The sequence below is a fragment of the Esox lucius genome, chromosome 16 (assembly GCF_011004845.1).
Source record: "Esox lucius isolate fEsoLuc1 chromosome 16, fEsoLuc1.pri, whole genome shotgun sequence".
In the NCBI taxonomy this organism is placed as follows: Eukaryota; Metazoa; Chordata; class Actinopteri; order Esociformes; family Esocidae; genus Esox; species Esox lucius.
Window position 1 is genome coordinate 18,244,667 of NC_047584.1, and position 19,245 is coordinate 18,263,911.

Consider the following 19,245-nt stretch of genomic DNA (forward strand, 5'->3'; position numbering starts at 1 on the left):
TGTTCCGCGTAGGTGCAGGGTTTCAAAAGGTGACTCTCCTCTGAGGATGGCCGTCACACCAGAATACAGGGCGATGGGTGGTGGGCTACTGCAGAAGACATGGATGGCTGTGCTCTAAAAGAGGTCCATGAATATTTTATTGATCCAAGCCTCTTTGGTTTGTCAGAAAACACATTCAGGGTTTTTCCTTCGTGGAGGACAGCCATTTATTAAAGGGAAGTTGGTCAATCAGAGCAATTAAATAAAAACATATCAATTAAGTAGATTTCTTCAACATTTGCCTGGTCTATTCTCCAATGATAGAAATCCTGTTCTAGACTGGCGTTCTGTAATTATCATCTGACAAAAAGCTAATCAACACTGAATTGGTGGCAGATGGAGTATTGGGCAGCACATCAAGGACACATGCTTCGTCTAGTCGCCATATTCACATTAGAATTAATATCTCCATCTCATGGGGACTTTGAATCCAGTCCAAAGGCCACCAAACCATCTGTTTCATCTTCCAATTACTTTTTGCCAGTTGATTAGCCATTTCAATCGAGTTGGATGTAAAATACTTTACCTGTATCAGGTGGTCAGATAACTAGCAAAACACACGGTAAGATGCACTAGAATCAGTGTTTATCATTGATGACTGATTAAAGATGAAGATACTGATTAAAGACGAATGTAGGCCATGTTGACTAGCTTATAGCAGTCTAACCAAGGCGAGACATGGCCAAGGGACTCCAAACAAAGGCTGAGTATGCCTTTCCTTCCCTTAAAAGTTCCCGTCTTGATTGGCTATGCCCCAGTGCGGTTGTGTATGTCTCAACAACACAGCCTTGCAACAACCACGTCATATTGTATTAGCAAGATAAAGCCTCGGAGAGGCTTATATTCAGCATACTCCATCTGTAAATGTCTGTTTTCACTCTAAACGTTGTGATCACAAAATGGATATCAGCGTTTATATTCTTTGATATTACAATGCTTCTACCTCATTGCAAATGCCAACAAGCCAATTGGACATTTAGATGGGTCTGCCGAATGAAAAATGTCAGTTTATAGCAATTTTACTTTCATTATAATATCGGATAAACACCCAACATAGTGAGAGTAAGCACTAACAATCATCTACTTTAAAAACAGATGGACCTGTTCTATATGTCCTAACCTCACCCTTTCAGACATACTTGTACCGAGAAGCACTTCAAGACTAACAGCACCACACAGCTGTAGACCTTTGGCAATAATGTCTCAATTAGCAGCAAGGTTTTGAATAATTGATGGTGGAAATATAATCTAATGAAATGTCCATCCAGAAATAGGAACTGATCTCAATGCAGGAACGGATCTCTATTAATTCACACTGGCATACTACCTCTGCTTACCTGAATAACAAGACATTTGACCTTGTGCACCCATTGGTGAAGTAATGTATTTTGTATCCATAATTGAACGACGTTAAAAGAAATTATAGTTTACAAAGCCAAGATGATGTACTGTCATCATAATATGGTAACATAATTCAGATATCTGTAGCCTATATAAATGAAGACTTTGTTTATTTTTGTCACATTTAATATAGAGAAGTTATTTTCCCTGTCAGCGTGCCCCTTTTCAGATAAATGCTTCTTTTTCATGACAGATGCATTATGCTTTAAGGCCCAAATCTCTGAGATCTGCATTCTTATGTGGCCTGGAATCTGACATTCAATAGGACGAAAGGTAAAGAGACAAAAATTGTATTTGACCTTCTCCGAGTGGGAGTCTAAAGACAGTGATTATGCTGTGGGCTAACAGAGCTCCTTAGGGGGTAAGGGGGCTGCAAGATCTCACATTGTGACATTTTAAGTGAAATTTGAACCCATCAACTGGAATTGGTGATGGATTGACAACCACCAGTAGAAACACTAATGTACACTATCAGTCCTTTGTAGTCTGCTGGACCTGCCACTTTCAATTATCTTAATTGGCTTGTAAATGATCTCTTAGAGGGGTGTATGTAACTGTGTTACATTAGTGTACCCTGTCACAAAACATGGCAAACTGTTTTGCCATGGAAGATTAGCAATTGTTTCTTGTTGAACAAGTTCAGTTCAATGTTTAAGTTGGTTACCCTGTTTGGTGCCATGTACCTTAAACAGCTTGTGACATTATTGTTTAGGAATATGTAACACCTGTCAAACCATAAGTCAAACGCACCACAACATGCTTTCACTGAATTCTCCAGTGCTTTTAGAGTGATTTAGCACCAAACAGAGAGACGACATGTATGTACTACTCTACAGCATGGCCAAGTTGCACAGTGATGTGAGTAGTCTGATTTAATGTGTACTTGCTGGAGGAATGACATGGGGAATTCTCTATTCAATCAGCACACCAGGGTCTGTCTGCCATAACAACCCTACCTAATGATTATGAAAAGGTGTGAATATTCTCACTGGCCTCCTGATTTTTAGCCAAAATTAGGACCTGATATTCCTGTTTTAATCTTGGTGTGTTTGTGCCACTTGTTACTTTGTGTGTGCTTGCATATACATATTGTATTCTACAGTTAAACCATCTTTCAATTTCTATACGTGTGTGTATACACACACACACACACACACACATATATATATATATATATATAATACTATGATTATGTTGTATATGCACCCAGTGTCCTGTCCTGTTTACACATATTTTGTTATTTTCTGTATATTTCTTAAACACTTGTATCTGATAAGATTTAGTTTTGTTGCATAAACAGTACCAGTCAAAAGCTTAGACACACTTGAATGGGTAAGTGTCCAAACCTTTGACTGGTACTGTATATCTTATTTTTGAGCCAGTTTTGCAGCTTGATGGACAGATTTACATAATTTGACTTGATTAATTATACTGTAGATTGCAAGCTAATTAATGTTTTTATTTGAAAAAGTACTTTAGAAAAAGTATCAGATTTTGTTTAAGTTAGTTGTCAGTTTACATTTTTGGAAAACATGTTGAGGAGTTGCCTGAAGTGTAGGAGATCAAGGAATACAGCACAGCTGGGAACAAAGATTTGTAGTGAGGACAAATGCCCACTATCCTCAACTTTGTCTGGAGAGTTTCAGCTGGCCAAAACTGCTGATGGTTCAACCAAACAGTTTCCACACAAATGGGAAGGGAGAGACAAATGGGAAGGGAGAAGTCCAGCGGCAATAAGACCGGGTTATTCCAATTTGTCAGCAGACTCCATCACTATCATTTACAATTTTCTGAACACCTTCCTCTGCTTAAGATTTTTTTTATTAAATGTACTATAGATGTTTAATACAGTATTAGATTATTATTATGTGGTGCTAGTAGTGGTGGTGGTAGATGTATCAGTAGTAGCTTATTTAGATTGTAATAATCAGAAGCTATGCTGATTCTGCTATTTCACACAGTGGAAGAAGTTGGCAGTTATATACCTGTATAGAGGTGACATTCAGTGGGAAACAGACAGGAGGAGGAGGGACCCCCATAGCTAACCCTTTTAGCAGGGTATTGTTTTCCCATCTGGTAAGGTAAATTAATTCCCAAACATGGTTCCGCTGAATTTGTCGTTCTAGTTCCCTTTTGGGTCCACTTATGTCCTGTCTTTCCTGCCACAGACTGTCCTTACATGCTAGCTATTTAATTGCAACATTGCGTGTACCACTAACACTTACAGGATCTGTGTAAACACTAAGTATTGTATTGCTGAGAAAGATATATGAATATGGGAGATTGTATCAGATAATTGCAGGGAAATCTCAAAAGCAATACATAAAAAATGATGCAGGTTTAATGCATGTGAACCTTCCTTTTTATGGATCAACAAAATGCATTGATAATGAGCCGTACTGATGTGTTGGTGGTTTGCAAATAGTAGGACTTTCAATGTATCATTAAAAAAAAGAAAATTCTGTGAAAACCTTGACAATTTGTCAGGTACCACCAGCTGGTATTGGACAAAACCTGTATTCTGGGCAATTTTCCCATAACGCTGTGCAGACACAGTATGCTGTCAGTACCATGATGACCTCATAACAGAGAGTGTAGAACTAAAATGCAACCGTATTTTAGTATTAAACTTATATGGTTCATCCATTTGTAGGTGTTAATTGCACCCACATTGGTTGTGGTGGCAGTGTTTGAATACCTATCAATAAGAAACCATCAACAACGTTTGTAGTTATTTTTATTTATTTTATTAGTTTTAGTTATCAATGATTTAATGTTTGAAATGAATAAATTGCACATTTTATTTCTGACTTTGACATAATGAATTTTTTGTTGATCATTGGCAAGCTGGGTTAGCTGTCTAACACATCAGTCCAAAACTCCAATAGGTAATGGGATGAGATCCGGTAACTGCGAAGATCATTGCATATGATTCACATAATTCTCATCAAATCACTGCGAAGATCATTGCATATGATTCACATAATTCTCATCAAATCACTGCGAAGATCATTGCACATGATTCACATAATTCTCATCAAATCACTGTGAAGATCATTGCATATGATTCACATAATTCTCATCAAATCACTGCGAAGATCATTGCATATGATTCACATCACTTTCATCAAATCATTCAGTGACACATCAGGCTCCTGGAAGAAACCCAGTAACAAACCCTCTTTCAATGTCATTTAGATTGTTTTCTCTTGCCATCTTGATCCAAAATCGAGGTCAACTAGGCCTGATCATCATTTTAATGCATGCCACAGAGCATGATAGAATGGTAATTGCTTAATTGTATCAAAAGTACACCTGTATCGAAGCGTTATGTTTCTCCACTAATTTATTCAAGTTTTTCCTATAATTTGTCACCAGTCTGTATATCCACATACATGTACATGTACATATAGACAGCATACATATACACACAGACACACACAACTACATTGTATGTATTATAAAAAAATGAATAAGTCTAACCTTGAGACACAGTATCTTAAAGCATTGCTTATAACCAATTTACGACTTCAGAAACAAAATACCTTTGTGTTGAATGGTTGTTCAACTGAGGCTTCTGATGCACTGGGGCATCTTATTACAGTCTGTCAAGTAGAGGATTTTTATATTCACATTAGTCAAACAGCCAGCCGACTGCTAATGAATATGACTGGCAGTATTGGTGTGAGATCCAGCTCTGAGGAGATTACTATAATACTGGTAATACATCCTCTGCGTGTCTGCCCATAGATGTAGAGACAGACATATATTTGCATAGGGACGAACTGGCATCTTTTGATCTTTCTTGCTTATTGCTTATTATTGCATATCAGGTGTTCCTTCTAGAAGGACAGCAGATATGCTGCTTGTTACAGGAGAACAGCTATATGAAAGACTCCGGGTTCGTCTGATAAAATGATTTCTGACTGGCAGTGGTGTGGCCACTCTGAAGCACTCTGAATTAGTCTGAATCTGCTTTTTACAATTGGATAATAATGTTGTTTGATAGCATTATAATGCAGTGTGATGGGCAAGTATGGCTTGGCCCATCACAACTAATCAAGTTATGACAATTATTTGTAGTCCATCTGCATTTTTCTGTCGGACCCAAATATCTGAAACAGCCAAAGTAGCAAATGCATCCAACAAGTTTTATGTCATCGCATGCTAGCAATATGGAATCAAATATTATAGTTTGTATTATAAGCTGCTTTAATGCATATTTTTTGTTATTTAGCCAATGCTAGTATCCAGAGTAAATAATTCTGGTATACCGTCTTGCTCAGCAACAGATTTATCAATTTACTGGCTTGGAGATTTGATCTAGCAAGCTTTCAGAGACTTGTTGGCTGCTTTTACATGAAATGAATTGCAAATAATATAGTGTCATTTTGCAGTTGTTGCAATGATGCCGGGCCTTAATCACAAATTGGATATCACAAAATTGGGGACAAATACAGGGTACAATTACAGCTGAAAGCAGTATTTCCAGGTTTCAGCAGTGTACCCATTGTGTAACCAGCAAGGCAAATAAGACCTTTCTCTATAATTAGCTTCTCTACTTCCTTAGCCCACTTTCCCAAAACATCACAAAAAAAACTATGAAAAGTTTTTCAACAATATGTTTCCCATGTATTTTTCTAAATGTTCAATGACCTTCCACAATTAAAAATTCAGAACCGTTGGTCAAATACCCATAAAACATTGTATGTAGCAGTGCCCACTTATTGCATACAAATGCAATATTTTCCAGTGGCATACCTAAAACAATTTGACCACTATGAACCAATGAGCTTGAACAAATGCCTTTTTCCATAAAACAGTACCACCTCTACACCAAACAAAGCCACACTTGCTAGATTTATATAGCTGAGCATGTGCACAATATTTCTCCAGTCTGTTAAAAGTTTTGGGAGATGAATGGGTGGGGGGCAAAATCTAATTTTGCGTAGGGCCATAAAAAGGCTAGAGCCGGCCCTGGTGAGGGGCATGAGCTTTGGAAAATGTCTTACATATGGCTGGTAATAAGAACACCATGCGGCCAACTGTCAGGGGATTGCATGGGACAGTGTTGACCAATGCCATTTCATATTCTGGCAAGATTCCCCATGCTGTGCCTTACCATCTCATATTTGCACTTCAATTTTCCAAGGAGGAAAACCAAAGAATTATAATAATCAACGCTAAGAAAAACATAAGGTCTAACAGGTACTCTGCTGAAGTAATGTAAAAAAAAGAAAAAAAAAAAGAAAACAATGATTCAACTATGTTTAAAACTGAGTAAATACCTAGTGTTTTCACAAAGTTATACCAGATCTAATTCTGCTGAAATGGCTCCAACCTTTTTGGAGGAAGAATCTGTCTATCTACTCTATTCACCATATGGTCGACTACTTTTGATCAGGACCCATTCCATATTGTTTTTTACCAAAGTCCTATTGGCCAAGGAGAAAGTAATGTCCTACATAGTGAATAGGGTCCTATTTAAAACGTAGCCTGTCTTGTGCCCATGAAAAGGATTGTAAGGACTGTAGCGTTTGTATTATAGAAGCATCTGAATTCATACAGGTAGAATAGAGCATAAATAGCAACTGCCAGTGAATTAGGCTACAATACAATAGTACATGGAAAACATTTCATGCAACATTTAAACAAAGATAAATATTCTCGGTGGAAAATAAGTGTTCTAACACAAATATTTTTGTCCTTAAATAACTGAAATGTCACGCAAGCCTATATACAGCCTCTAAAATATCAAAGAAAAAGTGTTATTTGTCAAGTGCACTGAATAACGTGTCATTCTGAACAATGAAATTCAACAAAACTGAAAAGAGTACTAACAGATTGTGAATTATCCCAGCAACGCTAGAGACACTAAATCAAAACACTAACAATCTGCCAGTTGGTGTGCATTCCATGTTATCGGCGACACTAGTGATAACAATAACATGTAATAAGGGCAGAATAGGCTGACAACAACATTAAAACCATTAAGATTGCTCCTCCTTTTACCACAAAATGAGTTACAACACATTAGCTAAAGCACTACTTAATTACTAACAGTAACGATGATACAGTGAAATGTGTTTAGGTTCCTTAGGGTCCTCCAACCTATTAAGAACTGGTACAATATGTTGGGTTGAATGTTCTGTTTTCGTGTTTATTTCAATGGAAGCACAAGCCTCTCAGACACTGTGTGTGTATGTATGTGTGTTTTTGTATATATTGTAGCATTTCGCAGGCAGTGTCTCTAACCTGCAACCTTCAGCGCCCCAACCAGGCGCACAACCCACTGCTCCAAATAGGGATATCCCCTTTGGAGCTGAGAATAGTGGCCTTACCAAGGTCGCTACACTACCCCCACCAAACGGGTGAGCATGCCCTCACGCTTCACCATACCAAGTCCATCACAGAGACACACCTCTCTGATGGCCACCAGGCCAATCCCACTTCTGAAACCAATGTAGTGTTCGGCAGGCAGTGTCTCAGGCGCATTTCCCACTATCGGAGAACAAGTCCGATTGTGGCTCCACCTCGCAACTTACAGGACTGCTAATGTCTTGGTGCCGAGTCCATGCCTCGGCGGGTCAGCGCTGTTCTGGAAGCACACGGAGGACCAAAAGCATATTAGGCAGGTGGTCATAATGTTTTGGCTCACCAGTGTACACTACTGCGCAAAAGGGTAAGACATCTATATGTTGATCTACAGACAATATTTTGGGGTAGCAAATATTTATTTGTAGAAAAAGTATATTTTACAAATTAAATACCAGAAATGTTCAGTGCTTAGCAGATGATTTTCTGGCAGCCTATGGGGTATCACAAGTGATTTACTTGTTCTTTATAGTCCACATCAGTGGTTCCCCCAACAGTGCATTTTCATTGTAGCTCCAGCCAAACACAGCTGATTCAACTGGTCCAACTAATTATCAGGCTCTCATTTAGTTTGGTGTGCTTGTCCAGGGCTATTACAAAACGTGTGCTGTTGGGGGTTCTCAAGGATAGGACTTAGACTTGGGAACCACTGGTCTATGTATATACTTTGAATAATAAGCTAATAATATAGCCTAATTTATTCAATAGGCATAGCCTACGACATGAGGCCTATTTTAATTGGTAAGTGCCTAAACGGTCACCTTACCATGTTTTTTTTTTTATTTGCCATAGGCTTCATTGAAGGCATGCATGCTGATGTTTTAATATTTAAAACAACAAATGATCAACACACACAGTCAAATAATTGATGTGTTCCATTTAAACTATCACTTTAAACAAAAATGGAGCAAATCTGGAGCGACAGTGTTTTTTCCCTGCGAGCGAGGAATGATTTTTAGTCCTGAAGCAGTGCCTGTTTGTATTGCTGCGTGAATGCTTCCGGCATCAGCGTCGCACCAACACCCCCAAGAGAAGACGCTGAAAGGCGCCGGAACCTTCCCCCTCCCTCACCCAACTGGCTCTCACCAGGACCTTGTCAGGGAGGGGCAAAAAATACCCCAGCTAAGGGTGAAGGGAGAGCATGAGCAGAGGCAGAAGGAAAAAGTGTGCGACGACAAAACCACGCATCCTTGATGCTGGTCTGCCCCAGGGACCCAGGAGACAAATTGTGAAAAAGACAGCCAGGAAACAGGGGGTGCAGAGGCCATCTGAGTTCCAGCTGCCCGCACCAACTCCTCCAAAAGCACCACTGTGTGGCCGCCCCTGCCCTCTTCTGGAGAGTAGTTTGTCTTGTGGTTCTGAGCTATTCCCCAGTTCCTCCTCTGTCGCTGACAATAAAATGCCCCCAAGGACCTTTAACACGTGTAATATGTCTGTTCCCTGTGTCTCCCCCCTTTACAGTATGCATGTAAGGCTCTGTCACTTACATAAAATAAGCTCTTCTTCAAAAGTTCAATAATTTCCTTATCGAAAATTCCTTCAGCATTTGGAGGGATAGGACGTTGAAGGTGGTGTCCGGAAGCCTATTAACATGGTTTAAAAATCCATTAAGATTTACTACTGATGAAGCAAGTTCTCTCACGGTTAAATCTATCCATTCATTAGATCAACTCACAATTTAGCCATACCAGTCTTTATAAGACTGTAAAGTTCAATGCAGAACCCTATGAACCCTGACCAAGAGGAGTATTCTATAAAGGGCATATGGACTCATGTGCCCATTTGATTTGTACACTGAAGCCTTTTAGTAAGAATCTTACCCTCTACACGATCTAATTATTACAAAAGAGCCTTCCTTCTCAGGTACAAAAGCAGTCATTCACAAAATAATGGATTAGAAGACTTTCAAGTGAGACTTTAAAGGGGCTTTCTAACTTTGTAGTGACTAAATATTCCATACCACACCTAATGAGAGTAGCAATGTTAACAACAGTATCCTGGCTAATTTTCCAATCTAGCCATCATACCATAATAGCCACCTAATCATCCCCAGCTTCCATTTGGTTCATCATCCATATCTCCCCGTAACTCTAATAGATCGTATAGTGTTACAGGTATTAAATATTATGCAATCATTAAAGTATGCATGTTGCTCTGAATATAGAATGTCAGCTTATTGGCTGAAATGTAAATTGTAATGTATCTGCTTCTAGAAATGATTATTTGTCTTCCAGGGTCGGACTTCCAGTGCTACACTCACATAATCCCCGTGAAGAACGAGGAAGGCATAGTGATGTTATTCATTCTCAACTTTGATTACGTCCTTGAGGAAAAAAGCAACGACTCCACAGAGAAGCTGAATCACACATCCCCGGAAAGAACAGATTTCCGTAAGTATCCTGATTCCTGCTCTATGCATTGTGTGTGTAGGCTGTTAGCTTGCAATATTACCTTTGCTGGAAGTTATTTTATTTTATTTTATTTTTGACAGGTTTAAACAAACAGCAGTGAAATGACCATGGTCTCAAATTTGAGGCATCAACTCCACCTCTCTGGAATAGGACAGTATTTGATATTAGAAAAGGAATTTTAGTTCAAATATGTCATAAAACAAGAGTGGAAAAATAAAATGTGTCCTTTATATGCCACTTGAACCAAGGAAAACAGTAAAAATAGCGTACAACAGCATAAAACAAAGTGTGGAAGTCCTGAATTATATGGGGTTTCTTATTTTCTTATATTCTTATTTGAGACTTTCAAATGAAGTTTCCCACATATTACAAATGGTTACATTTTACTATTTTCTGTGTAATTTTAACTTCAGAAAATTGTCAACTGATTATTAACTCCCACCTGATCAAGAATTTTTTTTCGTCAGTCTTCTGAAAAAGTATTGAATTAACATCTCTGAAGCATAATCTCCATGGCTAGTTCAGACATCAAGTCTTGGGTTGGATCCCATTTGACTCCAGGACAGCCTGAATTATTCAGGGCATGGATTCTACAAGGTTTTTGAAACGTTCCACAGGGATCTTGCTCCATGTCGACATGATGGCATTAAAGAGTTGCTGCAAATTGGACGGTGGTCCAGAGATGCTCTGTTGGTTGGAGGTCTGGGGACTGCATGGGCCTCTTACGTAAATTCAACCAGGATTTGTCAGAACAGGCAGTGTTCTCCCACTTCTGAATTGTGCAGTGTTCATGATCATGTGCCTTCAGGAGCTTCTTCGAACTCTCTTATCAACAAGCATTCTCTGGCCACAGAAAACCTTAAACATTGCCATGTGAGAAAAAGCCACAGAGGTCTTTCACAATTGCTTAGGTCACCCATTCTGCCCATTCTTACGTTCAATCAAACAGTAACTGAATGCCTCAATGCCTGTCTGCCGGCTTCCTATAGCAAGGAATCGCCACATGAATGACAGTAGGATCCATTTTGGATGGGTGGTGTACCTAATACACTGGCCACTGAGTTATGCTAAAACTATGGTTTGAAATGAATTATTTGGAATAATTTGATTTATCAATTGCTTTATATTTTGTTTAAATGTTTTGAATACAGAAGACATGTCCGGAGGCATTACATACAGCATGGACTGTTGTAAAACGAAACAAAATTTCAAAGTTCAGAGACCTGTTTTACATAGTTACAAAATGTAATTTTAGCAATAAACAATCCAGCCCTGTAAACACTTGTTGTACAATACATTTTAAAAATGAAATGCCTTTTATGGTATCTGGTGGAGATTATATAAATCTGTTTTGTTGTAAAATATGAATAAATCAAAATATTATGATGTGGAATTTCTTAACTATCAGTCTAGACAGATCATAGGGAGCCCTGACTGGCCACAAATAGAGCTGTCTTCTTTCGAGTTCCCAAAGATACCCTCTTCTTCAATAGAAGGGCAATTACATAAGTTGATGCAACTAATTGTGATTATTCATGCTCAGCCTCATCTACATCTGTGAGAGCCTAATTAAGCAAGTCAGAAAGATTCAACCCAAATTTCGAAGCCTAACATCTGAAAGACATATCAGTAGATTGTGTCGGGGGGGGTGTTCACAGGGAGACTGAATTGAAATACCAACCTAGTAGATAATGGTCTGTTTTCCAACTATTAGGGGCTACTTAGTATAGGGTGACAGGACCTTTGGCTTCCGACCAGCTCTTGCATAGCCTTAATGCCATTAGGCTATTGACCTAGATTTGATTCCATAATTTATTTGGCCTCTGTCATTGTCGGAAAATGCCCATTTCTGCTCTGTTTTATTTAAGCTGTGCTTATTTTTAGATAGGTCAGAGATAACAGAGCAACTGGGGGCTGTGTTTTTAGTGCAGTAATATTCCATTTTTGTGTATGTATTCTATAACTAATAATAAACAATCATTTAACTGTTCTAATTACATTGGTAACCAGTTTATAATAGCAATAAGGCACCTCAGGATTTGTGATATTTGGCCAATATTTGGTGAATATATTTTTCACCTCTGTATTGTGCATAACAAATTACCTTAGCCATGGTATATTGGCCATATACCACCACACCCTATACTTTATTGCAAAAATATATAACTTGTATAAAACTATACAAATGAATGAACAAAGCCTATCAAGATGTTATCCGACTTCATGAGAAATAATTAATTGGAATAGGCAAGCAAGCAATATAAATTAATTAGTTGGCTACAAGCATGGATCTAAGAATTGAATGGCAGGCAAATAGATTTACTTCCCACTGTACAATATGGATTACATTATACAATGCATCATTTCAAATCACAAGATAGTGCAGAAACTAACAGGGCATTATTAATGTAGGCATTATCAGAGAGAGAGAGGGGTCATGGCCAGGAAGGACCAGGCCTCTGGCAGTCTCTGCGGAGGGGGAGAGAAAGAGACCAAGTGGAGTTTCAGCAGAAGAGGACAGCAACAAAAGCGAGAAACTATACAATGTAGTATAACATAACATTTTTAAGCTTTTTGGATGTAAAAGCTGGGTTGTTGACCAATGGCTCAGATCTGATACCAGACCTACAAATAATGCTATTACAATAGCACCACTGCTCCTGAGAGGTGTGAATAGGGGTTGGTAAGAATTCCTGAGCCAATATACTTGATACAGTGTTGAGAGTCTGTCCTAATATCCTTCCAGTTTGGAATGCAAATTGTATCAGACAGGAGTGTGAGAAAACAATCTGGACGGCCAGGACTGTAGACTCACTAGATATCTCCAGACCAAGAGTTCCAGTCCTTGGCTTCACTTGAGGGTGTCGTGAACCGTGAAAGCTTTTCCATTCTGAAGGCATATCCTAAGTAACACCTCTGGAAGCTAGCTGGAGGAATGCTCCCTTCTTGGTAAACGCAACGCAGCTGAACAAACAGAACACCACAGTATCAGAGTTCAATATTTCAAGAAATAATAACATTGTCTATACAATTGGTGTTCCGATGTGTTTTTATCAGTCAGTCAGATGATTAGTTATATTAGTTATATGAATAAATAAAAATGTCCCTTGCATATAGTTATATGTTTCCATAAAAAAAAGAAAATTTTAATTTTTTTGTAATCTAACAACTGAATGACTTCGGCCAAGCCGTCAATGAAAGGAAGAATTCAAGAATGAAGTGTATTAGAACACCAGAGGTGAAGTTTCTACAGCCATCTTGTGAGAAACCGGCAGTGACAGTTCTGGCACATGCATCTGCCTACATGAGAGTTGGCCATACACACTATGCATGAGCCAAATAAGTCTTATTTGTGTCTGAACAGTAACCATTTTTCAAGCACTATGAACAACAAAGAAAGTACATCCACCAATGTAACAAATCTATCACTAATTACATGACATACCTATTGAGTTAAAAAGGAAGAAAATTATGAATACATAATTGGAGCGGTGCATCTATACTATCAAGCAGGATTTGATGTCCTGATACACAGGCTTTGATAAAATACAAGGAACTCAAATATTTTCGTTAATATGAAGAGCCATGACTATGGGTAAAATTAACTAACATATTTAAACATTATGGACCATACGCATATAGATATGCTTTCAGCCATAAACCTGAGACATGTAGCGCAATTGATAAAATATAGTGGCTATAATAGGCAGAAGCATTGGCCCTATATGCATAAAAGATGTCCCCATCATGAAAGCACAACAGACTATTCACAGTCCCCAGCATTTATACAACACTCACACATAATGACAGCACAATCCATTCTTTAAGCACAGTAAGGGTCACATACAGATGAAATACACGGCATCTTGTTTCTCTGTGCCAAGCGCCATGCAATATTATAAAGGCCATAAGATAATATGCCCTCACACACATCAATGACTTGTTATACGTAACGCATGACTACAATAGTTCCCATTGTACATACATGATTATACTTACTACTACATTATTAAAACAGTCTTGAATGTATTTAAAGTACACATATGTTACATAAATGCAGATGCTTGGTGTCTCAGAGTTCATTGAGATGTTCTGCTATGTTTTATCGGAACATAACACTAGAATGTCCATTAAATTTGTCTGGTTGCATTACATTAAGGTTTTTCACACCTTCATGTAAAGCAACCATACAAAGTAGCCAAATTCCCTAACTATGAACCAATCAGAATTCCACTCCTTCCCCTTCCTGATAAAAGCAGAAAATGGCATGCTTCTATTGACAATGTGAACAGCACTGGGGTACATTTATATCACCGCATAAACAATCTTCATGCGTAGGGATACACATTTATCACATAAGGTCGTTACCATTTACTGCAAATCTGTGTATAACCTGTAAGACTGATCACGACAGAGGAAACCATTAGCTGTAATCCATTGAAGTATATAGTCAGTCAGTGGGTTTGGAACCCCCTAACATTTTTCTTCATGAACCGCCGCTGTGTCAGGCGGTGTGAATGTCAACAAGACATCTCTGCTTGCACCTGATTGGAGGCACTGAGCATCCCTCATTGAACAAGGCAGAGTCATCCGCTCGGTTCGGCGTGAACGTTGAACAATGCCTTGCACCCAAGGCGGTGGGTGTTGTGTAGGTGCCTGTGTGTGTGTGTGTGTGTGTGTGTGTGTGTCCAGGCGTACGTGCTAGCGCTTGCTTTGCTTGTGTGTGCGTGTGTGTGTGTGTGTACGTACGTACGTGTTCTTAACACCACTAATCAGAGTTGATTGCTTCCATACTAGAGGTCTTCAGAGAGGTGAACAAACAAACAACCGAAGAAAGGGACAGATCAGCATGTGGTGTGACAGATCAGCAGCCTCATCACCACAGGAACACTTAAGACCAGTGCTGCATCCATTTTAAGGACACAAATGCACAGGCCTGCTGTTACTGGCTTCAACACAAATACGCTTTCCTTGCAAAGTAATGTTTAGGGCAATGGAGGACTAATTATGATCCTACGCATATGGTCTCCTGGTATTATAGAAACCAGTAAAATACTATGGGCAAGGGAGAGACTAACATTCCATCACAGAGTCTGCATATGGAATTCCCTGCTCAGCTTTCTTTTCCACAAGATGTCACCGATATCTGGGCGAATAAAACAGTTACATATTAGCAGGAAACAGGATACATAATACCATAGCAAAATGAATAGTAATGCTGTGCTATTTGTGGGGAAATGGCATTGGTATAGATTCACATACAATAAAATATTTTCTTTTAACTCAGGATTAATTTGTCAGCTAGCCTCACTGGGTACTGAAGAGCTTTCCTCTCATTAGGCCTTCCGTTTAGCACCATTTCATTCTAATTTCATACAATGGATTAATAGCTGCTGTATGAAATGGAAAATGAGTGTGTTTAGAGTAAATGACCCCTAAAAGGCTTAATGGTAAAAAGCTGAGGGACAGTTGCATTCTCTCTCCATTTCCTTAATGGAAATGAACACTGGAGCAGTGGGCCTGAATCTAAAAGCATTTTTTAAATTCAATTGCTCATCTTCTTGCTTCTGAAATATTTAGCTCATTTGACATTTGACTACAAAACACAGAAATGGTGTTCTACACAAACACTCTGAAAAGATTGCATTTTGACATACTGTTAAGCATGAGTAATACACTAGAACAGGCATATTAATCCACTAATTCAAAAGGCTCAGAAAGGATCAAGTGCTCTCTGCCCCACCATTCACAAATCAACCGCTTCTATCTGCACGTGGCCATTCATGCAAAGCCATACCAGTGGAATGAAAACAAAGCATGTGTCAGAAAACGTGAAGCGAGCGGCCATGTCTGGTGAGGCTGGGTTTAGAGCAGCTTGGTCTCATTTGCAAACAGATTAAACCGGTGAGAGGACGAAAGCAGCAATGAGTCCATTTTATCTTATCATGATGATCTGCATGATCCATGATATATTAACCAGCACTACACACATGACGATACACTAGGCTACTACTGAAAGAAAAATAATACTATATATGCTATATAGGACTGACATTCTGGTTGGAGGATTTCAGATGTCATACTTATTTGATCTTGATTCCAGGAAGCTTCCAACCAGGATTTTTGGAAGATCAGAGCATTTTAGGAGAGTTAGCCAAGCTCGGACCTTCAGGAAACAAGTTCACGTGAAACAAGCAGAACTCAAGGAGACTTTCCACCTCACTGGCATCTCATGTGATTGGTAACTGAGACACTGAGGCGTGGGTCCTTATATTCATGAAGGGCTAAATTGCAGACCTCCTGTATTAGGGGCTAGTTCAAAGGCCTGTCCAGGAGCCCTGTTGAGCATGATGGCTCCACTGTGTGTTGTTGTGAGTTGTTGTAACATCAGTGCAATGTGGCCAGGGAATGGAAACAGATGGCTGTGACCTGATGTAAAGAGGGTGCTGAGCGACGGCTGCCTCACATGTTTGAGTGAGCCTGGGGCTCACTTTCACCCTTTCCTCTATTGTTAATGAGCCCAAACTACCGTTCCTTCCTGGGGGGAGTGGGGGGGTTGTGTCAGGATGTGCTTGTGTGTCTTCTGTGTCCTATGACATTACAGGACACATGTGACACATACAAGAGTCAACACACCTGCTCCCTCTTTTCTGCCAAGAGGAGATTCAGTTTCTGTGAAGTGTTTCCACTTATAAAATACCTTTGAACACGGTACAGTACATTGTTATATCAGTGCACCAGTAGATAGTCTCCATTTGTTAGAGTTGAATTAATTAACCATTGAACAGGAAATAACAATGTCCGTATACATTTAACAGGCATAACTGGGGTACACACTCTAGTCACTGAGGGGTAATGGGCCGAGCAAGGTGATTCAGTCACGTACCATTGTATTGTCCTTGGATTAGAGGTCAATTCCCCAGCTTCCTTTTCCTTTGTTTGATCATGAACACGTAAGGTAATCCAATTATAGATTTCCACACAGAGTAACGAAAGTGCACCTTCCAGTTTAAAGAACAGTAACAGGATTTGCATTCATTGGGAATATGATTCTACTGCTTTCTGCTTTACAGTAAATCTGACATTTTAGGCTGTATATTCAAATGCATAAATTCTTGTTTACATGCAGGAGTGAACATTAAACATTCTGTTGTTTAGGAAAAGGCAGATTCTTCCGCTTCCGCCAGGCTGCCTTGAGCCTGGTATCCAACAAACAGTCTCTTCCACAAGACGACCCAGATGCAGTCACGGTGGACTGTCCCTCGCCCAATCAGAACAAGGGCTCTGTGTCTCCGACCGATTTCCAGTCCTCCCCCACCAAGGAAAAGTGCAGTCCCACGGAGGGCAACGACACGCGGGCTCTCATCGGCTCCAGCCACCAATCGTCCCTGGCCAGTGTGCGTGGACACGAACCCCTGGACCATTCCTCTCCCAAGCAGCACCCGTGGGACAGGCTGTACCAAATGGAGGGCCACCAGTCAACCACCTGCCTTGCACACACCATTTCCAGAGGCAGCCTCAGTGAGGGCAGCATGAGGCGAGCCTCTTCCGTCCATGACATAGAGGGCTTTAGCAACTCCAAGAACATGTTCAGGGACCGACACGCAAGTGAAGGTAAAGTAGGCTGATGAAATGTCTTATGAGGGCCTTGTGGTCCCTAGATTTAGAGCGACAACTGAGCTGTTGTTATCTTTTGGACTTGATATGTAATCCTGGCTCAAGATTTGTTTATTGCAACGTAGACCCATGACAGCATTGTCTGCATCCACAGCTTTATGTCTATCTTCTCTGTTCCTCTCACCGCTCTGATGCTGCTTTTAGACAATGGTCGCTATATCAGAGGTAACCGTGTGACCCATGACCGTGTTCTCGTCCTGCACAAATCCGTTTGAAGCAGAGGTTCTCAACTCGTAGGGAGGTTTAGAATGGGAAGGAAAAATTAAGGTTTGGGAGAAACAAAAAAACACTCCAGTCAAATTAAAACAACTAATGCAAGGTAGAACACCTACATAATGATCTGATTTTATATTACCGGGCTACCTGCAGTAGCATCACCATTTAACAGATGTTGTGGTCTCGAAGTGAGCGTGCCAACATTCTTCATCAAGAACATGAAACATAGAATTATAGACAATGAGCTTGTCGGGGGTTTTGTCCAATATATTTGCTGAGTGGGGAGGCAGTCTAAGGAGCTCTTCCATAGCACCCAGCTAACCATCATAGTCTAGTTGGTGGTTAGCACTAACGGGGACGCAAGCTGACCAGTGGCTGGGAAACCCAATGGCTGATGCAAATTGTCAAGCATCGTCAGCAGGGATTTCCGGTTCACATCGGGCCGACAAAACTAATTGAGGTCATCAGGTGAATGAGTGTGCCCTCGTGTAGACACACTTGACTTCCTAGTTGAAAGAGCAGTGTGGTGAAAAAGCAGAACAGCTTGGTGCTTAAGCTGAAAGCTTACTGCAATCTTGAAGTCCAACAAATTGAAATAAGAAAGGGCAATTGACACAACTGGATTAGATGTAATTGGTGAAGGGAGAAAAATAAAATAAAAAGGCTCCAGCTTATTTTAACGTAGCATACACCTTTCCAGTTAGGCCTTGCATGTACAGTAGGAATCGTAAATTGCTGAAACTAATGTTGGCACGCGGCTAAGAAAAGTTAAGGAAAACAATCTGTTTGGGTCCTGAGGAAAAAACAGTTGAGAACCACTGGTTTACAGCATGTATCCTCAATCAAGCCAATTGATCACAAAGAATGATGAATATTCTCCCTGAAAATGAAATCTCATTGAAGTGCTGAACTTTTGATTAATAAACATCTCCTGAATGAACGTCTGCTGTCTCCACTGAAGGCGAATACAGTCATTCCCACCCAACACCTGCATGAAAAAAACACTTTTGCTTTCTTGAAAAAATTACTGGTCAGTTACCTGTCTGTTTCCCATTAGTTCCCATTTTCACCAATACCAATCATCATTGATGTGATGTTTAATTCACTGCAACAGATTTTACATTTG

At 39.7% G+C, this 19,245-nt stretch overlaps 1 protein-coding gene across 4 annotated transcripts in view; it reads left to right on the forward strand.

Moving 5' to 3' along the window:
* LOC105022450 (potassium voltage-gated channel subfamily H member 7) overlaps nucleotides 1–19,245 on the forward strand; it is a 58,447-nt gene that overhangs the window by 10,818 nt on the left and 28,384 nt on the right. For 3 of the 4 annotated variants that reach the window (XM_020054532.3, XM_020054534.3, XM_020054533.2), the window contains exons 3-5: nucleotides 10,050–10,205; nucleotides 17,385–17,840; nucleotides 18,048–18,068. In XM_020054532.3, coding sequence (XP_019910091.1) covers nucleotides 10,050–10,205; nucleotides 17,385–17,840; nucleotides 18,048–18,068 — 633 coding nt within the window. The remainder of the gene's footprint in view (nucleotides 1–10,049; nucleotides 10,206–17,384; nucleotides 17,841–18,047; nucleotides 18,069–19,245) is intronic. The other variant, XM_010890874.4, reaches the window with a different exon arrangement.